The sequence below is a fragment of the Sinocyclocheilus grahami genome, unplaced genomic scaffold, assembly GCF_001515645.1.
Source record: "Sinocyclocheilus grahami isolate Dianchi unplaced genomic scaffold, SAMN03320097.WGS_v1.1 scaffold8.1, whole genome shotgun sequence".
In the NCBI taxonomy this organism is placed as follows: domain Eukaryota; kingdom Metazoa; phylum Chordata; class Actinopteri; order Cypriniformes; family Cyprinidae; genus Sinocyclocheilus; species Sinocyclocheilus grahami.
In genome coordinates, this window is record NW_015505187.1 from 1571323 (window position 1) to 1597193 (window position 25871).

General features: G+C 37.5%; 1 protein-coding gene across 1 annotated transcript in view; it reads right to left on the reverse strand.

Annotated features, from left to right (window-relative positions):
* LOC107591033 (uncharacterized) overlaps positions 1 to 25871 on the reverse strand; it is a 46073-nt gene that overhangs the window by 10673 nt on the left and 9529 nt on the right. Inside the window, exon 2 of the mRNA XM_016280041.1 lies at positions 250 to 329. Coding sequence (XP_016135527.1) covers positions 250 to 306 — 57 coding nt within the window. The 5' untranslated portion in view covers positions 307 to 329. The remainder of the gene's footprint in view (positions 1 to 249; positions 330 to 25871) is intronic.

The following is a 25871-nucleotide window of genomic DNA, read 5'->3' on the forward strand; positions in this document are numbered from 1 at the left end:
TCCCTTTAATAGTGTGACACCCCTAGACGGAATCACTTGAATTTGAGATGCTTGTTGCTGAATTGGCATCGCTTGTCCATCACAAGGAAAAACCTCAGCAAGCACCACTTATAATATTTGTGGTCTAGAACTAGACTGTAAGATGCTTCCGAAAGATAAACAAACATGAAAATAGTTGTTTATGTAGAAAAGCAAATGGCATGAAAAAGAGATAAAGGAAGGAGGCAGGGATGTTTGGTAGCCACTTACCAGCGCAGACTTGCCGACACCTCCTGATCCGAGGACTACTAACTTGTATTCACGCATTGTGCAGTGTGTCCGTTAACTACCTGTAGAAGAAACAAGAGAAAAAAAGAAGGTAAGCCTCCAGAATTTCATACAAGTAGCTTAGCTACTCAAAGAAAAATCAATACTGTTTTATTCAGTTGATTTTCTATTCAATTTTGAAAACAAAGTTCATGAAAAGTACACCGTAGCACTTCCATGCATAACCTGAAGCTGAGAGCCGCAGTCAATCAAGCAACAAAAAGGATTTAGACCTGTGGTCGGCCCTCAAGTTCAGAGCTATCAGAAGGCCGTCAGCGTGAAATTGCTATAAAGCGGAGTATCTAATCTGAACTACACCCGCAAGACTCCTGCCCACTCATTAATTGGAATGTAAAGTTTCCTTTGACGTCACAATTATGTTTCAACTTCAGCTTTTGCACCTCAAAAAGATCATCAATCAGCTGACACGTAAGAGTGCGTAGCCCACGAAGGTGTTTGAGGTCGTGTAGCTGTGCACTCATGCCATTTCCTTCTTTGCAGGAAGAGAGTGGAACAAGAGCTGTGTGGTGGGGTTGACAGAGATCTCAGATAAATGACAAACATCATGTGCGCGCGCACACACACACACACACACACACACACACACACACACACACACAGATGTGAACTGCTCCACACCCTGTCTCTTGGGTCTTTCGGTCTCTCTCACTCCTCATGTAACACTTAGAGTAATAAAATTACTTACAGACAGACACAATATATGAATGTGTAGTGGCATTGGTCAGAAAAGCACTTTATGTGCATAAAAAGTTATGAATGCATGGTCCATGCACTGCAAGTGTACTTTGCAAAAACTTTGTGAACTCATACTGTTGGGGCGGTAACAAACCAAACTAAGCCACCAAATTCATTTGGTTGATTCCCCCAAAGCATAAACACATGCACTATCAAAACATTGTTTGTTTGTTTGAAATTCCTGACCTGCCAGACATAGCAACAACCAATGGCATCGCTTTGGGGCGGAGTTATCTGTGTGACCAACCAATGACAGACTGTTTTGAAAATGTTTGTTTGTTTTTTTTGCAATTTTGTTTGGTGATGCTAGTGGTGCAACACACACTTCAGCTTTAAACCAGATGTGCTATTATTCGCATAGCTAGCAATTAACCAGATTATAACTAGTTTGAACTAGTTTGCCTCATGAGAATCTCTTCAAAGTATTTTTGATCTGAAAGAAAAAAAAACTGACTTAAGAAGACAGTTTATGAAAACATTCACTATAGTGCCACTTGTGGCAACCTTGAGTAAGCAACATATTGTGTACTTTCATTACATTAAGTCCAAGTACATCAACTTAGTCCGAGTCAGACACATTTCGGAACCCAACAGTGCACAACATTGAGTCTGTGTTTTCGGGTTCACCTGACTCTTTAGGTTTTTAGGGGGTGTTCACATAAGACCCATGCACCCAAAAATAGTTAACTGATCAGAAACAAAAAGCAGAGGTCATGGGACACATTTATAAAACATTGTGAAATATATATGTATATACATACATACATACATATATATTATTTGTATTATTTAAAAAAAATGACCTAGGTTAACTTCAGTTGTCGGATGACTGGTCAACCATCAAGATTTAGTTTACATACTTGAGTCATAAATGTGTTAAAAAATACAAACTTCTGTCCGAAATATATATGTATATACATACATACATACATATATATTATTTGTATTATTTAAAAAAAAATGACCTAGGTTAACTTCAGTTGTCGGATGACTGGTCAACCATCAAGATTTAGTTTACATACTTGAGTCATAAATGTGTTAAAAAATACAAACTTCTGTCCCTTTCATTTTCCTCATTCCACCCAGGTTTTAGACCACAGAGCAATGAGTTTACAGGGGAAAACAGGAGGCCCATATCAGATCCAACACCTTGGGTTTTAGTGGGCATGGCGGCTGAATCTGGAGCCAGGCTGACTGTGAGACCACGCTCCGATAGAAGAGATTACCACTTACTCACATCTAATGCAATAGACACAAGGGTATCTGAGACTAAGAACTGCCCCAGCCCACTACTGCACTCCCTCTCAGCAACAGATCAGTGCCAGCAGCTCCGTGCTGAAGAACAAATCCTCCGCTGTCATCGAACGCTCTGCTTTCCATTTACATTGGCAAAGTACAGAGGGAATGGGAGACGGAGCAGGAGGGAGAGAAGAAATGTGGGGGAAACATCAAATTAGTGAGAAATGTGAGGGTGACAGAATAAGACCCTGTGTCAAATGGGAATACGGCATATAAATGGAAAACATCTTTTAAACGGACATATCAGAGTACAATGTGTCAGTCGAGAGTGTATTAAGGGCAGATGTGCGAAAGCAAATATAAAGGTGAATGTAACCTCTGAAGACCTAATCCTACTTCACATATGGTCTTTATACACTATTAGTGACTCCCACAGTTGGTAGCCGAAATAAAACCAACAAAGCCTTGAAGTAGCAAAAAAAACAGCGGTTGTTTGGGTCAAATTGACTGCATCTATATACATCTTAACAATAGACTGAATTAGTCTATTTGGAACAGAAATGCACATTTTGTCAGGGAAAAGTCCATTTAGATCTTCACATATGCATTCCACATATGCTTTTGGTTATCAATGAAGCCCTCAGGCACCAGGGATTTACAGGCTTACATCACAGAAGCAGGGGAATCTTGGTTTGTGGGAAGAAGACATTGCTGTGAAATGATCTTTATTGCAGCATTCAAGGCCATTCTGAATTGGTACTAGGTGTGAGGGATTGAATGTGTGTGTGTGTGCGCGCGCATATGTCTGCAGAAGTATCAAATTTCATTATAAACCCACAAAATTTTATTTAACACAAGAAGACCCAAGATAGTTTTCTTGCAGCTGCGAATCTTCAATATCCAAGAAATTTGAAGAATAAATGATCATTAAGTGTGAGTCTATAAAATGTTTGGCCCCTTTTAACATCTGCCAGGGGATAAAAAATGCTTCACACTCCAGTAGGTGGTGGTAATCTGGCCATTTTAATAGCGGTTAGCAGTAAAGTACATTTCTGCTACCTGCTGGACTGGAGGAAATTTTTGGTCACGTATCGTTTTCAATGTGACATCAGTGGTTCAACCATAATTATATGAAGCTACGTGAATATTTTGTGCGCAAAGAAAACAAAAATAACGACTTCATTCAACAATTTCTTCTCTTCCTTGTCTGTCTTCGACACATGTTCACAAGAGTACCACAAAGCATGAAATTACGGTTGAACCACTAATGTCACATGGACTATTTTAATGAAGTCCGTACTACCTTTCAGGGCCTTGAACGTGTTAGTTGCGTTGCGGTCTATGGGAGGGTCAGAAAGCTCTCGAATTTCATCAAAAATATCTTAATTTGTGTTCTGAAGATGAACGAAGGTCTTACAGGTTTGGAACGACATGAGGGTGAGTAATTAATGACGGAACGACATGAGGGTCAGTAATTAATGACAGAATTTTAATTTTAAATATCCCTTTAAATTATTTTCTTTTGTGTTCAATAGAGGAAGATGTGTCTTACGAGTTTGGAACAACATAAAGGAGGGTAAAGCCCTTTCCGCACCAAAGACAACAACTATATGATGTGTATTAATGAAAACTATAACTAGTTTAAAAAAAAAAGTTTTAATAATATGAGAATAGAGAAGTCCACACCACAACTATAACAATAATGAAACAGAGGAACGATATTAATGGAATCACCTTCAGAACAACATTTTGATAAAAGCATTGACAGTCAATCAGAATCATCCTAAGACTGAGAATAAACAATGTTATCATCCATTTGTGTGAACACTGATATACAGCTTGAGTCATAAACTGCAATACATTACTCAGGAAACAGTGGTAATGCCATATCTCAGACACAAACATTGTGGGCTGGGCTGCTGAGGCCTGTGGTCGGTGTCACAATGACTATGGGAGTATGGGGTGTGTAGATGAGCAGTTTTCGATGGTCATATTTAAGCAAGAGTGCGGTGCACATGAAAGGGTGGATTATGACAGGAAATGTACTTGATTTCTCAAACCGTCCTTCTTTGACACACCACGCCTCTTCTGGGCTATAAAGTCAAGTGATGACAAGCTCAGCTCAAAATATCTCTAAGACTCGGAGGGAGACACAGGTTTGAAACAAATGATTGACTTCAATCTTCTGTATGTGTGACTAAGCGGAAGACATGCGACGTGACCCAAACTCTCCCTGACCTCTGACCCCCCCAAATCAAATACGTTTCAGTCAGAAAGCCTTGAAGTAATCCTAATTCGGTTTTAAAGGGATTCTCCACAAGATTTGAGAGTTTTTTAAGCACGTCTGCTCTACACCTTGTTGAGAAATTAACAGGCACATTGCACTGCACAAGCCATCGCGCCTGTGAAGTGATCTCTCTCCTACAAAGCTTCCCTTCTAGTAATTAAGCAAGCAAGATCCCATGACGCCGTGTAAGAGGATTTTCGCAGTGATCAAGAATCCAAAACACAGTGAGCAGACGCTTTGGATCTTCCTCTCAAGGATGACTAAGGTCTGGACTCTGGGCATTCAGCATGCTAATGACCTAGAAAAACTTTTGACAACAAATAGAAGAAAATACTCTTTTGGTGACAACTTAAAAAGGAAAAAGTTCTTAAAAAGGACTTTATTCATGTCTAACATGCTAAAGTTTTTTTTTTTTTATGTTAGGATTACAATATTAACTAAAGAACAATAGGAGGCCTTTAGGCTAGGTAAACAAGTGTATATACGTACATGTAAGCGTCTGTAAGTGTGAGGAAGTTCAAAGCCATATGCAAATGTGTTTACCCGTGTGGTTTGACAGCGTTTCTCTGTTTTATGTTTACGCCCCGAGTTAAGTGTGCTTAAGCTGAGACCTGGTTTTATGACAAACAAAGTTTAAAATCGTCATTTAGGGTACTCACCCAAATGTCATTCAAAATCCATAATCATTCATCGTGGAGACACAAATATTTGTAATGTAACCTAAGAATTTTCTCTCCCTCCATTGAAAGTCTATGCAACAAAACCCATTAAGACACCAGGTCTGTTCATCATATAAAGCGATTGATTAAAATTCAATTTGTTCAAAAGAACAAAAGCCTAATAGAACAATATATGCACATATAATAGGTATTATAAGCCAATACTAGTTTTTCTTTGCCTAACACCCATCTCATTTCAAGTTAATCTTAAAAACAACTTATTTAATTAAATTAATAAATAAATTAATATTCATTTTGTAATACTGTACATTGCATATTGTGATGCCTGAATTCACAGAATTCATTTGCAGCATTTAAAAAAATATATATTTTAGTTTTTTAAATGTTCATATTTAATGTAGACCAAATTGTGTAAAATTTGAATACTGACTGAATATCAGACCACAATATAAAATATAAATGAAAATATTTTGTGGTGAAATTACCTGCTCAGACACTACGAGACTAAACGAACAGCCTTAGACAAGAAAAATCTAAATACATCAAGGACACGGCTTACAATAACTTCCAACAGGTTATTTCTACCTAATTTAAAAGTAAAAATGGCATGTCTCAGTAGTTGTGCCTTTTTGTTTTTCTGAAATGTTTCCTTTTAGTTTTTGACTTCCCAGCACTTGACGGATATAGAGAAATCAGGAGCAGAACAGAAGGAAGTGCTCTCAAAGGCTTCAAAAGAGGCCCAGTGAAGCCACTTATCATTTGGGCACCTGTCAACCACAGTCAAAAGCTGAGCTGAGGAAGAGAGAGAGGTCTTATGGTCCCAACAATCTTTCCACCCATGTTTTGGCAAACTGCTCCTTCCGCCTGACTGTATTACACACATCGACAGTGGAAGAAGCGCAGCACTCGGGGTAATGGCTGAGCAGGCTGTATTTGCTCAGCCTCAGGTTGTCCTCAAAAAAGGTCAAGAGGTTGCGAGAGACTCAGCAGCACCACAGTGAAAGTGATTCAGTGGTGGGTGGATTCTGCCTCTAAGACCCTCGAACATGGTGTTGAGCTACTTAAAGCCATTAAAAGGCCTTTGAGGATAAGCGCAGCCTTCTATTTAGATTCACACACAAGCCTGATAAAGAAAAGGTTCCCAACACATACATGAAACCAGGTCTCAAGGCACCACTTTAAAAAAATAAAATAAAATAAAAAAAAAATAAAAAAAGATGTGGGTCAACCGACACAAGGGACACAATGATTTGTTTGTTTGTTTATTTTGACAAAAAAAAAAGTAGTGAATACACTCTATTCGTCAAGGATAACACAAAGTTTAAAACAAAACTTATTTCCATTGTGGTCCTTGATGTAAAGCACAAACTTCACTCACGGTAACAGGTATACTGGCACTGCATTATAAATACAAAAATTACAATAAAATTCCACATCTACAAAAATGTACAGTCACAAATAACCACATCCGTAATACAAATTCATCAACAAAACAACCTACTTAAGGACAAACTTTTAGCTTTTAAACTAAAACTAACCATATTCGTAATACCTTTAATGTCCAGAGGTAACTTCTTCCACAAAAGTGCCCCAGAATATCTAAAAGACCTACGACCATACATAGTTTTAAAACGACATAATGTAATATCCATGAGACTTTGCCTAGTTTTATAACAATGTTGCTCATTTACCCTAGGAAAAAATACATTAATGTTATTATAATCTCTGTTATTGATAATCTTATGTACCATTTTTAATTTAATATGTTCGAATCTGCTTACTATAGGTAACCAATCAAGACACTTAAAGTGGGAAACCTCCACATGTGTAAAACGACTAAACCCTAAAACTAACCTTATCAATTTATTCTGAGATTTTTGTAACTTATCCAACCAACCACAAGACAAATCAGACATCCAAGAAATAGATGCATATTCGAAATGACATGACACTAAACATGATGCAAGTAATTTTATATTCTGTTTATCAAGGAAACTAACAATTACTAATTCAGGCCTCAGGTCTCATCCAGCTGTATTCTGAAGCTTGTACTGTTTATATAATAGTGCACATAATCTATATTACGATTATGGCTTTCACAAGGAAAAATAGTTTCAGCAATCATTTAGATCTACACCAAAAGGCATACAAAACAGAAGTAGACACATTTTATTAAAAATTGTGAAATTATATTATAATTAAAACATTATAAATAATTAATATTCATATATATATATTTTTTTTTTTTACTTGTAATGACTATTTTATTGATTATAATAGGACAGAATCATCAAAAAACAATAAATTATTATAAATATTATAAATATCAAACATGATTGTTTTTGTTTGTTTTATTTACAATGGGACAGAATCATCAAAATGCCACCAAAAATATTTTAATAGTACATTTACAGTATTATTTGAAATGATTAATCAATTGCATATGCAGCTCTATGCCCTTTCTGTGCACATTAAAGAGCTGGAACGCAAGAGCTTGGTCATCTAGAGAAGTCATTTTAATTGAGTCCAATTAGCTTTTTGCCATGCAAAGCATTCGGATATCTGAATTAATCTGCAAAATGCTGTAAACACAGAAAACTAGCTGCCTGTGCCTTGGGCAAAATACAGGGTTTGCAGACAATATCTCTGCTATGCTTTGTTTATGACCTACAAAGTACATTCTAACAATGTGTACTTCATCTCACATCTTTGCAAAACATGATTATCATTTTTGCTGTTAAAGGCGTGTTAACAAGTAAAAGTCCTGTTAAATCACAAAGCAGGAGAAGGCAAATTGAGAAGAGCTCACGGTCATCCTTCACACATCAGCATCTAACAGACAAAACAGCCTATTTGACCGATGCTTTTGTGTGCTAAGGTAAGGGAGTCTGAAATGTGCAAGGGAACAAATCAACAGTCTTGCTCTGAACTTGCCGGCTGTCCGTCAGGGCCAGATTCAGCTAATCACTGGAGACTGTTCTGAAAGGGCTGTATCAGCGTTACAACATGCTGCTGTTAGCCTTCTTCTAAAGCTTGTGCACAAACCTACTGGCAACAGAGCACAAGAGGTTTATAAAGCAGAGCACAGGCCGTCTGAAAGGGTGTGAAGTGCACAACAGGAGGGGGAAAAAAAGTGTTAAATGGAAGAAAAGGGGGATAGTTAAAATTTGCTCGTGGTCTTGTGGCCATTACAGATGTTTGAATAGTTTCTAAAAAAATATGACTACAATTAAAATTCTGTCATACTCATGCGGTTCCAAACCGGTATGCTGTCATAATTTTCATGGAACAGAATAAAATATATTTTACATAGAAGCTTTACATAGATTTAGTTTTTCTCTATTACAGTAATCCAAATAACTTGCATATACAAAAAAAACAAAAAGAAAAACAAATGATATATTCAAAAACTTGCCTTTATGTGAGGAACAAGCATCAAAATGCACAAATACAAGAAATCTGGCAAAGGCAAATAAGATGATACCCGTTTTCATGTTATGGCTGATAAACCGAAAAATGGCCAGTGTTAAAATTCCATACTATTTCACTCTATTTCCTCTAAATAAACTAAAAATAACAGACTGTGTTTTCAAAGACTATGTTTAAGTGAGTGTTAGATGACAGCAAAGATAATCTGCTATAAAAATAGTAATTTTAATCATCGACATGGTACAGATATTGTGCATTTTGTAGGCTGACGGCCTGTGGTCACTATGGATTGTCATTAAACAGAAAAAATATATATATATATATCTGTGAATCTGCTTTAAAAAAACATCAGCATTTGGGTTTAAGAACAACATAAATGTGAGTAAATACTGACAGACTTTTTGAGTGAACTATCCCTTTAAGAAAAACCTTTCACATGTCAAACTCCAGCCTGGTCTCATGTTTATACGTAGGTATTAATACGTAACATTTACAAGCACAAAACGTACACTTTTGTACGTTTTTATTCATGCTAAAACGTACAATTTAGACATATTTCAACGTTTAAAACGTACAAATCGCTACGTATATTTTTAGCTAAAAAATGTACAAATATTTACGTATCTTTTATATCATTTAGATATTCATATCAATGCATTTTTATCATTTTATCAAGAAGCGATTTAGATTTTTAGACCCCTTAACCTGCCCCCAACCCTAAACCTACCCATTTTATAGCGAATATGCATTTTTATCATTTTATTAATACTCAATTTTGATTTTTAGACCCCTTAACCTACCCCCAAACCTAAACCTACCCATTTTATAGCGAATATAAAGGCTATACAACGCAAATGACCGAAATACGCAGGAAAATAAAACCTGTCGTTTGAAGCGGCAACATTTGAATTTGTAAAGAGCGCATCAGTCAGCGCAGGCTTTGCTGCTCACGGTCACTGGAGACTGGACTCGCTGCTCGGGATGGAGAAGAAGATCGCCGAAAAAAGGCTTGGACTTGGGTCTGTTCCTCGCAGTCGTATGGATTCGGAAGATTTGGATTACAGCGCACTAATAAAATAGTTTAATTTAATAATTATGTTGCGTTTTTGGTGTATTTTAAAGTTCTATTGTCAGTCACAGCATGTCGGAGAAAATGCCTTTTGTGGCCCATGACAATCAAAGTAAACATTACATGACAAGTAAAGGTTAAACGATTGCAGAAATATTGTTTATTTTAAGGTTTAAAGTGAAGTCGTGTTTAACATTATGCAGGCATGTTCTTGGAAACGAGCTGGCAGCAGAAATCACAACAAAACGAAATGCTATAATTTCACAAGTAAACAATTTAATAATGCAATTGAAAACAAGTTAATTCATATGACAACTAAAAACTAATAAATTTAATGCCGCGATTTCAATATTCATAAGGGTTCATTTTTAGGTGTCGTCAATACGTCAGTTTTGTACGTTAAAATGCTGAAAATACGTAAGTATTTGTACGTTTAGAGGCTGAAAATACGTAAGTATTTGTACGTTTTAGTGCCTGTAAAAACGTAAGTAAATGTACGTTTTATAGAACCACATTTTACGTAAAATACATACGAATTATCATGAGATCACGTTGCAAACTCACATGACAGTGTATCATTTGCTCAGGCCTTCAGTATGAAGTCACAAAATAAACATAACACAACATAAGGAAGACATCAAACACTCATTCCTGTAGGAAGTACAAAGGTCAAGGAGTACATGGAGCAGATTACAATCCAAAAATGACTAACCAACACTGGAAAAAGAGAAGAATGAGTTTATGGTGGCATCTTTCGCCCAGAGGCAGGCTTAGGTGTAAACACAAACTGACAGGCTATAGACACCGGGAGTCAGCGTGAATGAAACATCTTTCCTCGGCCGCGAGGAGCAGACAGTAAGCGTCATTTTTAAAGGCGAAGCAGCAGAGATGGTTGTGAATGTGAAGGCAAACAGTGCTGGAGTTGGGTGGGGGATAGATGGTCTGAGTTCTCACATTTTAAACCTCAAAGACTTCTCCATCTCAGCCAAATGCATTTCGGTATGTGAGCGCTGGAAATGTGCTGTGACGTTCATGAGCACAGGCTCTGGCAGATGACTGGAGAGAGGGAAGCGTTTGCCGTTGGCGCACAGTGCTACAAGTGCTAAAATGACAATCTCGCTAATAGTCGACAAGCATCAGTAGTGCTGGATTTGACACCAAGACACTGTTTCAACAGAACTAATGGTTAAATCAGAGTTTAACGATAAGCTATGCTGCCACAATGACAAGCTACAAGACTACTGCTGCCTTGATGTCATGTTGGCATGATTGTATTTACTACATGAGCGCACACAACAAAATCATAATTACCAGTGGGAAACTGAAAGTCTGGGTAAGAATCATGGCACAAACAAACTGATATCGGTCGTAATATGTTGTAACAGTGAATAGTTTTGATAAGAAGTTTGTGTTTTGTTGGTGAAGAAGTCTTTTAGCTGCAAACAAACTACATTTCGCATTATTTTCTTTGGCTGCAAATGACAGATAAAGCATCAAATTCTTCTTCATTTAGTTGCACTAGCTTAAAAAATATTGTAAAGTGGGAAAAAGAGAGAAACAAACATTTAAACACTTAAAGTTAGGTTTTGAAAGATGTTTTTATGCTCAGCAAGACTGCATTTATTTCATCAAAAATAGACAAAAAAAATAATATTGTGAAATATTATTACATTTTAAAATAATTCTATATTTCTATTTTAATAGAATTTCCATTTATTTCTGTGATGGAAACGCTGAATATTCAGCAGCCATTACATCCAGTCTTCAGTGTCACATGATCCTTCAGAGATCATTTTAGTTATGCTGATTTGGTGCTCATTTATGATGATTACAGTTATTATTATTATTTATGCTACTTTACTTAGCCCCGCCCACTGGGAAATCCCATTGGTCCAAATCCCTGCCCTACATAGCTGTATATCAATCATCGAATATGTTCCAAGTTCCTGTGACTTTGTTGCTATCGCAGTATTTCTCTTTCAGTGTAGTATGAAATGTGTCTTGTTGCACCTTGTTAGGAACATGACGTTACAGATTTTCAACAGAAGTGTGAAATATTCTAAGCTAAATGTTGCTAAACAGATTGCCATTTGTGAAAAGCATTGCCTGACATTTCTTACACAAGTGATGCAGCAGCCTTTGCATAGCAGTGTAAGGAAGCAGACATGCAAACACACACGGTGACTCGCTGCACAAGCCTGAAAATCGCCGCAGTTTGGGACCGAGTGGAGATGAGGTATCGTAAATCTCAGGTTCATTGTGACAAGCCACACAACACAAAAGGGTGTACTAAAGCAGGGCGTAGCAATAGCATTAATGCTATTATAAGCTAAGCCTTATTACAGCCTGGAAACACCATCAACTCTGATCTTGAATCAATATCATCCCAGCACTCTCTCTTTCTCATTGCCCCTTCATCAACGGCTAAGGTTAGTCCATTTATATCAGCACCGCTGTTCCATTTTTGTCTGACTATTCCACGTTTCTTTTGGGTTCAGAGGTAGCAATTAGTCAAAGTGAATCTCCGCTGGCAGCGGAGATACACGAGACGCATCTCCACTGCCAAGTTGCACGTGAACATAAAAAGACACCCTTCTGTGCCATCCGGAGCTATTAACCCTCTCGTCCTCTCTCGTAAAGGGTTACAGAACGCCCATTTAATGAAAGTCGGGTGGGCCCAGCCCCAGCTGTTAAATTAACACAGCTGCTTCACCCCAGGTGCGATGGCACTGCCTCTAGAGTGTCCTAGAAATCACAGTCATCAGGCAGGAAGAAGTGGCACATAATGTCATGTAACACATGCTTTTGAAAGCCACTGATAAGAAAAGGAGAAAGTGACATCACAGTGCCAAAAAAGAAAGAGGGGGTGTTGGCAACAGCGCAGGTACGCTCCACAGTCACGAAATGTTTCCAATTAACAAATTATCTCCACTTCACAGCACAAAACCAATCCCATTTAAGTGTACAGGCTTTCTATGAAGGGAGCACATTGGTGTCATCACACTTTAAGGCTAGAAATGTTAAAAAAATTATTGTGAATATTCGACCAACACATTGCAGGCTTGTGGTCCTGTTGTCCATATGTTCTTAGAAATGCACTCTTTGTATTCATATTGTTTTTATATGGTTTTAAAAACTTAAAATACTATTGTAAACAAATTAAAATTGAATGAATGAACAATTAATTGAAAATTAACACATTTAATGACTTAAAAATGTTAACCATCAAGTAAAGTTTTTTTTTATTTTTTTATGTGTTTTTCTTAGACATATGTGTACACACATTATTGAAAAAAACGGCAGATCAAAAATTTGGGGTCAGTAATTTTTTCTAAAGAAATTAATAGTTTTCTATTTTAAATAATTTCCGTTATTTCATTCAGCAAAGAAAATATATAATGGCTCCACAGAAATATTAAGCAGTTCAAAATCTTGAGCACCAAAAAAATCCATCACAGGAATAAATTAGTTTAAATTCATACAAAAAATAAAAAAATTTCAATTGTAATAATTTTACATTTTTTGATTAAATAAATATTTAAAAAAATCTTTTGACCACTAGCATATATTTTCAAAAGGTAAAATGACTTTTTATATACATTTTAAATAAAAACGGTCAAACAAAAAAATAGGCTATCCATCCATCTATCAATTAATTGATTGGAATTTTTGGCTTTATTAAGACAGGACAGTTTGTTGACAGGAAGTAAAGTGGAAGAGAGAGAGGGATAAGATCGGGATGCCCGAAGCGCAACAACACCCAAAGAACCACAGCGCTATATGTCAGAGTGCTGCCTATGAAGCTATTGGCATCGTCGTTTTTCTTCTTTATAATATCAGCAGTTGTAACCGAGCATGCACAGCTCAAATCATTTGCATTCACATACTTTCAGAGAGTTTCTTTCGGGCCAATGAGGAAGTTTTACAAACAGCCTTCACATGACAAGTCCAGGGCCATACAGACTCTCAGAACACCTTTGGTTTGGATCCTGAGTCTAAATGCAGCGCGATTCAATGTGAAAGGGGAAAGGATGAACAGAATCAACCGAAAGACTTGCCTTGTACCTTCCCCATTAAAGGCAAGACTTCAAGGTTGTATCTATCGCCTAAAAAGGCCATTCTCTGATTTGTGGATCTGCAAGGACAGCGGTCATGACCTCCACGGTCCCTGCTGGTGCTTTGAAACACTTTGGAACTAAATGGTAGATGGGTCAAGCCTGGTGTCAGAGTGAGATATTGCACTCTGCTTATTCAGACAGAAACATATGGTCCAATGCTTTGGGGTTTTGGGGAGTTTCAATGACCTGCGGCCCCATCGCCCCTTCAGCCCATTCTCAGGACTCACCTCAAACCTCTCACCCATCATTTGTCATTTCTCAGTGAGGCCCGACCAGGCCACAGAGATCCTGGCATGATTCCTGACAGGCGCAAGACTAATCTATGACTCACAAATACTAAAAACTCAAGGAGGGAGGATAATTTAACCCATCCAGCATGTGCATTTAAAGGCCAATATTTCATGTAAGTGCATACAGATTGTGATGCTGTACTTTTTGTTGCTAGTAGTAGTTTTTAAGTGACTGCTTAGGGTCATGTATATATTTTGTATTGTGTATCTTTGTCCGGATCTATTCAACTGTTTAAAAATCTGACTCATAGATTGAATTACTTGACTACAGATCTCTTATGATGCACACGTTTATCATTTCTGAATCAAAATTAATTTTAATATTTTTGGGGGTGCAAAGTCTAAGTTGTCAGGGTGGACATCTGTCCTTGTATCATAAAAAAAACAACAACAGTAAATCGATAAATTCTGGAAAAGAATTTGCTTTTCTTATTAAGCAGTTGTTCTTGGAAAACAGTTTTAAAATTATATTTTAAAAGAGAGAGAAAGAGGAAAAACATCTGTCTATCAAAACAGTCATTTGGTGTAACCAATTTTGTTGTAAACTAAAATTGTTTTGGTTAATTTTGGCAAATTTGGTTAAAAAGGCTGAAATAAAATTAGATTAAAACTGAAATGAAATGGTGCCTTGGAACTGAAATAAAATATTTTAGTTGAAGCACAAACACATTTTAGCTGAAAAAAAGAAAGATAAATATTTAAAAAAAAATTAAATAAAAATGACAAACGCACAAAAATACTCAAATTAAATTAAAATGAAAACTGAAAATACAAAAAATAAAAGCCATGTTAATATATAAAAAATACTGTAATAGTACATATTTTTACACTGGGTGCAACCAACATGCAGAAACATTCAGAAAAAAAACTGTCATGGCCAATAACGCTCTTATAATATCCTTGATATGATCTTTTTATGACAAGGCAGTGTTACATCAAGTTGTAAAATGTCTTGTGGTACGTTCAGCTTGAACTGTATCTTCAACAGTCTGTGCTGGAGAACTCTCAACGGAACTGAATGACTTGCATTTGCTTTATTGATGCAAATTGCTGTCAGTGCAAATGCCCCAGCGTTCTTGGATAATCTTTCTGATGGCTGGGAATTACTCCAAACATTCTAACAGGATTAAGGAACCAACAATTCATTGTTTGCGGACACCAGCAGATGATTGAACCAACTATGCTGGAAGTCACAAAAATGAGCATGGAATCAGGGAGCCAAAATCATTCCCTGCGTGTCAGAACACATGCAGTGCGCTGCTTCAGATTTCTAATAACGTCACGAGTGTTCAGCTCTGGAGAAACTTATACTGAGTCATGGAGAGATACTGCTTTCAGTTTGACTGGATCTGATGTTAAATTACCATGAAATAAGCACTTCACAGAAATTAATGTTTCCCAGGAGACATAAGGTCTAGTATTTCGCTTATACCTGCAATAAGTCAGGTATCATGGGGTTTTCTCCATCAAAATTCAATGACTTCACAGGCTTTCTGGCCACAAGATGATTTGGGGTCAAAGGTCATTGCTCTGTCATTACTCAGATGGCATTTGTGAACATGGGTAATGTCAAAACGCACACCTCTGATGGGAAAATAATCCATTATAGGCAAATAAAATCCCACACACATTAACCCAAATGAACCTGAAACACAGAGCAATGAATCCTATCAGCTCAAGTGTGATTAATTGATGCAATACACACAGATGAGAGAGGCCACTATATGAGAACAAGACATGCTGGCAATAATAAATGCCTAATTTATTGCCCAACGTATGCTTGTGTGTTCCTGATATACAAGTAAACATCATCATGAATAACTGCTGTGACTTTAATGTTCATTAGTATGAGAGAGCTAAAACAGCATCTCTGATGTAGCTAACTGATGTAGAAAAATTGTGTGTTGGGAAGTTAGATTTATTTACACATCACTTTTTCCAGACTGTCCATTTCAATGAATCGATTTAATGATTAATTTGCGTCATCGTTCAGAAATGTTCATAGAAGTCCATGTGTGGTATTTTTTAATGTATTCAAATTACATTTATTTAGTTGTGTTCACTTAGAGGAAAACACTGTAGAAAATATCCCAGTTTAACTTGAATTTTAAATGTATTTTATTTCTTTCATTAACCAAATGCAAGCAGAAGAATTTTCTGCATAAATCATACATAAAAACATTCTTACATAAACGGACACATTTAATATAATTTGGTCAATTTACATAAGAATTCATGAACAGATTTTTATTTTATTTTTTGCTGATGTTTCATGAAAAAGGCCCAGTGGCTGTTTGGCCAGAATAGTCATTCTTATTATCGAAGAATTTTTTTTTTAAATACAGCAATAATCCTATTTTCCAATCAAATACACCATTGTTCAATAGTTTGGGGTACATTAAATTTTTTATGTTTTTGAATCATGTTTTGCATCAGTATAAGTAGTATAGTAAAAACTGCAATATTGTGAAATATAATTACAATTTAAAATAACTCTTTTCTATTTTTATATATTTTAATATGCAATACATTCCTGTGATTTCCAGCAGCCTTTACTCCAGATTTCAGATTCACATAATCCTTCAAAATATATTTGAATATGCTGATTTGGTGCTCAAGAGAACACACTTTTGAAAAGTAGTACACATACATTCTGAGATTTAATGAAAATTTGAATATATATTCATATTACATATCGGCAAAAGGCTGAAACAAGAGAGAAAATGTTTTTACCCAGCCCAAGTTGCAAAAGCAGCAATATTCAGCTTCAGTTTAATAAGATCCATGACCTCAAGGGTGACTGAAATTCCCAAAAGCTACTTTTAGCTTCTTTAAAAGAAGCTAAATTAATGAAAACCACCGAGCTAGATCTCCTTCAGACTTTGAAACATCTGAGATAACAAGCTATCAGCACTTCATTATTAAATGTGTTTCTGATAGATCTCGGCCACACGGTTGAAACCTCCCACACAAGAAAGTCACAGCATACACACAAAGCACAGATAAACAAGCTAATGGTGTCTACTGCACAAATCCCATTCCTGGAGAAAAGAGTGAGCTCTTTACAACTGCATAGACTGACAGTTAACAAGACACAGTCCAGATTCAGCTGATTATAGTCACTCTCCAATCCAGTGCAACGCGAGCACTTCCTGCTGCAGAGCTAAATCAAAGCAGGCCAGGAGGCAGGGCAGAACAATGCCTGAGAAGCTGCATTTCTCTCTCCTGTCTGTTGCATGTGGAATGCGGTCGTTCTTTACACAGGCCGCTCGGCCGACCCGCTATATTGTATCAAACGGTCCCTGAGCCCAAAGTGGACGACCAGAGGGAATGGAATTGTGCTCGGTGTAATTCCACATCGGAATGTAGAGCAGGGGCACATCTCTTTTGTCCCGGGTTGGAACAGTGATTCAGAGAGAGGCGCAGCGAGACCCCCGGGGGGACCCCCTCCAAACGTGAGTCTGGGCGTTGCCGGTTCTAGCCTGAGGAAGCACTGAAACACTTGAGAATGTTCTGGCTGTTTTTCCGTCACACCAGAAATAACATCAATGCAAATACAGAGTGGAAAGGACTAGACTATTTCTATAGCTAAAGCATGTAACTCCAGTTGGGAAAATGGATAAATAAATAAGTTCCTCTTGAAAATGAGCGTTCGAGAGAGTTAAAATAGAGAGAGAAATAGATATAAAGAGTACCATTGTTGGATTAAACCATTCAATTCAGCATTATGAGGTCATTCTAAGGGTGGATGAACCGTGTGTCTGTCAGTAAAGTCCCCCTTCACAGCTATCCATGAATTCATCCACAATTTAATGCAGAAACGAACTCCAGAAACATTTGCAACCGTCAGGATTGTTTTGATGTACTAAAATGTGCACATTAAAAACATCTATGCTACACTTTAAGATGAAAACTATTTTCAATAGCAGTTATAACAGAAGTAATGGATACAATAGAAGTCAATTCTAGAACTAAAAACCCGTGATAATTCTTTAAAAGCACCACTAATAACTGCAGAAGTCAGCACGAAATGGAAATCCCCCTATTTATTTGTTAAATGCATCTTGTTGATCTTACTGGGAACCATTTACCCAGGTTTCCTTTTTTTCAGCTTTTAATCAAAAGCAATTACATTTTGTAATTAAATCAAAATGTCTTAACTCGATCTTCCGGGACAGACTTCTCCAATCATTTAGTCAGCTTAAATTCCACCCATTTCTTACAATCAGCTACAAGCTTGCATTAATATCTGCCTCCATCCAATCAATAACTGCTGGATAGAACCGTTTTACTCACAACATGGAAGAAAAGAAATGTCTCTAGTTCCATTACATCACAACTTTAAAATGTGGCAAATTGCAAACACTCTCCAGGTTACTGATTAAGTCTACTACCAGAACAAAAAAGGGAACAGAACAGACATCATATTTACAAGAACGTTTAAGCCTAACTAAAATCACACCTCCCAACAATTTATTAAAGTATAGTGCCCCAAACAGCTGAGTACCTTCCCCTTGTCACATTTTTACAGATTTTATAGTGTTATAACAGTGCACAGATAAGCAAGTAACAGAATATCTGAACTTTCCGATCCGCTCTAGTTCATGTCTCTACACGCTCTCTAGAGAGAAGATGTCTTCGTTCAGATGTTTTACACTCCCCCTAGATAGAGAGACTGAAGACTGAAGTGCTGCCACAGCTGACTTACATGCAGTCATCAGCAAGCCAATGCTCACCACTAACAAGTCTGGGCATTGGCAGTAAAGCGGAGTACCTATTAGTGGAGCAACTGTATAATAAGGCTGCTGGGGTCCTTGCATTCTTGGAGACATGAATACAATCACTAATGATTGCTGCATAAATTATTTAAAAACAAAAAAGTGACATAGCAAAGATGCATTATTTTAAATGGCATGTGCACTAATTAGAGCTATCAATCGATTAAAATAATTATTAATTCATTTTTTAGGGTTAATGCATTAAAGAAAAAATTGTGCGCGCGATTATCGCTTTGGGCGGATTATATAGCCTAAATTAATTTCTAAATATTTATGTAGCCTAAATAAATTGTTTTATTCTAGTCCTTCCATGTCCTAATTAAGTCAACATCGAAGTAAATTATATATTTTTTTAAATCTCTCAAAATGCATGGGACATTCACTAAACTTTTTACAAATCTGAATTAATACATTTATTTAAATAATAAAATACCCACGCATTATGTACATCATACTCTTACCTTCATAAGATGTTTTTGGCACTGACCTATTGCTCCGCTGTGTCCTTACTTATACTAATAAACTTTTCTGCTCTTTTTACAAATAACACAGAATAGAACAAAACAGGTGTAACGTCAAAGTGAATTAACGCATTCAATAGTAAACATCATGTGGGTCAACTTGGACTTCCCTTTGCACACAAACACACCCAAAAAAAGAAGATTGTTTAGTGAGACTACATTCAAGATAGTAACGCAACGTGTATCGATTCATTTTTGTGCTGAGAAACTAGCGCATTACATTTCAGGCCCCTTCTTTAAGCCCCTAACCAAAAGCATGGGGTTGCCAGATGTGGGACACGCATGCCGAATACACCCACTACAGCATTTGCTCTTACACTCCTGACGGCCACATGCAGGAGAAGAAAAAGAAGGTAGTGGTTTGGCGTAAGAAACTAAATACACACACATACAGACTCAATCAACAGAGGGCGGGGAAAGCAGCAGCTGGTCTGAGGTCGATTTAAGGGCTTCATCTGAGCCTGACAGGAGAAGTTGCACTGCACGTTTTTTTGACATGGACTAGGGGTGCCAGGAAGCTCTTGCTGGTTGTGATTAGGCAGCAGGCCCTTCCATCTCCCAGGCCTCCCTGCAGCGACGGAAACCAGATAGCTGCGCCTAATAAACCACAAGCTGCGCCCTCTCAGAATCAAGGGGTATGCAACCGCTGTCTTGTGTCTTTATAAGGAAACTCACATTCACTGATGTGTGATGTCGGCAGTCCAAATCCAAAGCACACATCAGATAATGCATCTGCAATCAACGGCCAGCTTTTATGGTTCATCTCCATGCTGGGCTCCAAACAATTTGAGTAGCATTAGAGAAACAGAGTTGCCCAGTAAGCTTGAGTGTGCATTAAAAGGGTCACATTTTACACTTAGCATTTCTTGTTCCCTGAAGTCCACTTATAATGTTAGTCAAAGTTTCTGAGACCAATAACAGCATTCATTTAGTTTTACCTGATCATTTTAAACCCTCTCTGAGCCCGTTTTGAATAATACCCTTAAGAAATCAATATGCAAAAGACCATACCATTCAATTTGGAACTCCACATACTTCAGGCATCGCTAAGTAAAGAGGTCTCATATGCTGAATATGAGACAAAATAAATATAATAAGCAAAATGTAATTAAACATTATATATACACACACATTATATAATATGTATTATATACACAATTATTAATTATTTCATGTACTTTTTTTATGTACAGATATATGCATGACAAACTGAAAACATACACTTTTTTTGCAAACATACCTTGAAACAATATTGTGAAAAGTGCTATACAAATTTTTATAAATTATACAAATAAAAAAACCTAATAAAAATATTTCAACTGAAAATTGACAGTCAATATATTAATATTTTGCTATATATCACTACCGTATTGACTATCATTAAATTGTAATGTGAATTGTGCAATTCATTTGTAGCATTTAAATTGAGTGATTTTAATTTTCAGTCATTTAGATTTAATTACAATTAGAAATGTCAATATTAGACATTTATCAGTTATTGGCCATAACTTAAAAACAATAATTATTGGCATCGGATGGAATTTAATTATCAGAAAATTAGAGGAGGGCTGAGTGTGCCATTTAGACCAAAAATGAAAACACTCATGTTGAAAAAAAAAAATCCATATATGGGCTTGGTAGACTGAACCCTTATTTAAAAAAATCCCATTTCCATGATTTCCCCACTTTAAAATACTCTGCAAGAACAAAATAGTCTGCAATGCTTCTGGTTAGTAAAGAAGCTGACATAGTAGCGAGAGGAGTGGGGAAGTTATGTTGTGGTTATTGTGTTTATTTTTCCCATTCCAGACTGCAAGAGCAGATCTACGAGTCCTTACCTCACCAACAGCCCCTGGCAGCAGGCCAGGCTGTCTAACACACTGACCTAAAGAGTGTGTGACTGAAGACGGGGGACACGAGAGGAGGAGAAAGAGCGAGACAAAGACAATGTGTGGTGAAGAATAAACAGGGAACACTAGCACATTATTTCTGTTCTTTTTCCTTTAATCTTTCTGACATACGTGGGCATGCGTGTGTGAGCAGAATGCCAAACATAGCAGAGCGTGTGCATGCACGACTCCCGCAGGTGATGTCATCCGAGGGGACATGACTGCACATGAGACAGGAGCTGATTCACTGCCAGCATCTCTAGGTTCTTTGCATAAGAAAGCTCTCGTGAGTACTGATCACTCATCTGCTCTCGGATCTGGAACCCTGAAACCTGAATCCGCTCAGAAATGAGATGAACTCGGTAAGTGGATATGCTCCTGGCGGACTGGCACGCTCTACAAAACCCAACCATCATGAGAAGAGCATAACGGCAACACAAATGATGCAAGATGGTGTGTATGCTGCGTGTTTGTGGATGAGGGAGAAAGACATTAACGACTTTTTAATGTCAGTACTTAAATTAGTCTCTTTACGTTTCAAATGAAATGCTCAGGCTAATGGAAGCTTCATACATTAGCTTGCATTTCACGCAACATTTCTCCCTTGACTTTTTTTTTTTTAAAGAGACTGTGCAAAATGTGTTATGTGTGAATTTAGATAAAAGAAGATGACTAAACTTTATGCTGTTAGGCACTGAAAATCACCAAATCTCCAAAAGTTGCACCACATTTTATGTAAACGATACCAAAATCTGTTAGGCTAGTGGTAATGTATCACGACAGGCTAGTTTGAAAATGCGCAAGTAAAATAGATTGGGAGGGCAAAAAAATGTGGTCCGTTATTCACTGGTTCACATTCTACTAAACATCTCCTTTTTGTGCTTCACAATAAAAAGTCAGTCATGCAGGTTTGGCACAACATAAAGGTGAGTAAATAATGACAGAATATTCATTTTTGGGTGAACTAAATTCTTTTAAATCCTTCCGAGCATCCCAGCAACAAACCATGAGATGTTTATTAAACTTTAATCTACATTTGAGCTGACTAGCATCTCTGAATCCCTTAGACACAGTTTAAGATATCTGTCAGACATCTAAGTGTTTGTATCTAAATTAAGTACTGGGCTGAGGCTTATAATCACGCCACTTTACTCTCGGTTCCCTCTCTAGAGAAACTGCGTTAACTGCTTAAACCATCAGCACATACTGCTGGTGAACTGCAATGCATCATGAAAGCACAGGGAAATGAACAAAGTCTCCATAAATAAACACTGCAGCTGTGATGAGAATGTGTAATATTAAGGATCTAGACCCACAACCCACCTAATCCAAATCTATGAACACGCCCACCTTGTCTCATTACACAGACCACACCCACCCAAAAGCAGACCCCCTCTGCCCACGCCCCCATCTCAGAACCCAGGCCACGCCCACCCCATTTCAGAAGACTGACATTCTTCACTGACATTTCCCTCCACTCTGATTAAGTGAACACCCACTGTGCCAGATGATGAAAAGATACTGTCCAAGGCAGACGAAGAGGATTGAACTTTAATTCTACCATCTGCCTGTTCCAAGGGGAATAAATAGATAATGCTGAAGAACTTTAAGAGTGTCTCAAGGTAGAGCACTTGACCTAAGAATCAATTCACAAGTCAAAAAAAGTATCTTGTCATAGGTCCAGACTACCTAAAATATTGAAATAAAACGGTAAACAAAGTGAAATGTCCAGTTAGTGGCACTTAAACCATATTCAGTTTTATCTAAAACAGATCTGCCAATGTTTTATTACATTGGTTGTTGTACTTATCGCAAAATGTCCGGTTAATGGCGCTAAAATGTTACAAGCCGTTTGAGAATAATGCACCACCTACACTAAACCCTGCCCTAAAAAGATGTTAACAAAAGTGTGACAAACACATTTGCTAAAGCAGCCATGCCATTTTTGCACCAGGTGAGCGATTGAGCAAGTTTACCACATCAGAAAACCATACATATGTATCCAGTTATGTGATGCAAACATCAAAATTTATTATTTTACAAATCATGCACTATGGTAAAAGTGTCTGTCATAACATAGTATGTGAAACTGATAAACTAGAAAAAGAGAGATAAACCTTACTAGGAACTTATGGGGATTTCCACACTCAACTTGTGGAGAGTAACCCCTTAGTTCCCTAGTGTGCTTTTACCATTATGCTTTGACAAAGAAACGAGAGAAGCATGTTCTAGAAGTTCCTAAAAACAACCTAATCAATTCTGGACCACTAATAATGAGATACTGATATGATTCAGTGTCCAGCAACCAATCAGAACTGGAGTCTGGTTTGAGGGAGGAGCTACCTCTGTCATTTTTATGGTAGGTTTATTTTAACGTATAGAGAGATTAACAATAAAAAAAAAATCAAGAAAAAACATTATATAAAGGTTAGAAATTGATTTGCATTTCAGTGAGTGAAATAAGTGTTTGATCCCCAAGCAAAACATGACTTAGTACTTGGTGTAGAAACCCTTGTTGGCAAGTACAGAGGTAAGATGTTTTTTGTAGTTGGTCACCAGGTTTGCACACATCTCGGGAGGGATTTTGGTCCACTCCTCTTTACAGATACCATCTAAATCCTTAAGGTTTCTTGGCTTTTGTTTGGCAACTCAAAGTTTCAGCTCCCTCCACAGATTTTCTATAGGATTGAGGTCTGGAGACTGGCTAGGCCACTCCATGACCTTAATGTGCTGCTTCTTGAGCCACTCCTTTGTTGCCTTGGTGGTATGTTTCGGGTCATTGTCATGCTGGAAGACCCATCCATGACCCCTCTTCAGTGTTCTGGCTGAGAGAAGGAGGTTCTCGTCCAAGATTTTACAGTACATGTGGTTACAATGCGGTGAAGTCACCCTGCACCCTTAGCAGAAAAACAGCCCCAAAGCATAATGTTTCCGCCTCCGTGCTTGACTGTAGGGATGGTGTTTTTGGGGTCATAGTCAGCATTTCTCTCCCTCCAAACACGGCGAGTCGAGTTAATGCTAAAGAGCTAAATTTTGGTCTCATCTGACCATAGCACTTTCTCCCAAGCCTTCTCTGAATCATTTAGATGTTCATTGGCAAACTTTAAACTTGCCTGTACATGTGCCTTCTTGAGCAGGGGGACCTTGCGAGCACTGCAGAATTTCAGTCCATTGCGGCGTAGTGTGTTACCAATGGTTTGCTTGGTGACTGTGGTCCCAACTGCCTTAATCTTCTTAGGCCCCATACACACGGAGACGTGTATAGCTGTATATGCATAAATTTTGTATCGTATATTGTATCGTTTCGTCCATACGGATCTGGCGTTTTGGGAGAGTGAAACCGATATTTTTTAAAACTGGGTCCCAGAGTGGATAAATCTGAAAACACCGCCCTTGCGTTTTCGTGTGGACAGCGAATCCGTATATTTTCTGAAACGATGACGTCATCAGCCCACGTCTCGCCCCTAGTCAGACACCGCTACGTCACAAAACAGAAACAAAAACATGAACAAACACTGAACGATTGTCTTTTATTAACTAACACTACAGATTTACACATTACACAGATTAATAAATGTATTGTTCCATATTCGTTTGTATACCGCGCGCAATGTTTATGCGCATAGTCCAAGTCTTCTCCATTTTTAGTGTATTTCTGTGGCAGAATTACAGCGCCACATACTGGTCTGGCATGTATACTACATAGTTTTGTGTCGGTTTTGTGGTTTCATGTGGATGCAGATATTTCTTGAGACGAGGGGGAAAAAGAGATCGAATAGGGAAAGCTCTGGCTTCGTGTGGACATAGCCTTAAAGTGGCAGGACTAATCGGTGTTCCACATGAGCACATTACCAATCTGTGGGAGCCAGAATTCTTGCTGGTTGGTAGAGGATCAAATACTTATTTCACTCACTGAAATGCAAAGACATTTCTAACCTTTGTATAAAATGTTTTTTTCTGGATTTTTTTGGTTGATATTCTGTCTCTATACATTAAAATAAACCTACCATAAAAACTACAGACCCTTCATTTCTTTGCAAGTGGGCAAACTTACAAAATCAGCAGGGGATCAAATAAATATATTCCCCACTGTACTTGGTAGCAATAAACCTCATCATGGTCAAGACAGATCTGTGCCTAGAAAATCTGAAGGTAAAAGGAAACTTATCAATCAGGTTAATTTGGAAATGTAGAGTCTACAGTACACTCTGCTCAGTAAAGTGTTGAGTAATCAACAAACAAATTGGCTGAAAAATTACAACTTTCAAGACAAACCAAGAAAGGATCCACATCAGCTGCGGGTGCATTCTGAAAAGTGGGTGGAACTCATAAGCCTGACTCATGAATATTAATTAGCTGATTTAACATTCACCAGTAGTACTTAAAGACAGGTAAGTCTGCACTAGCCATAGTAGGCAACTTTAAAATGGCATTGTTGCACGTGGCCAGCTACAATTTTCATCAAATGATGGTCAAAACTTTTCAAAAGCAATTATATAAAAGAAAACA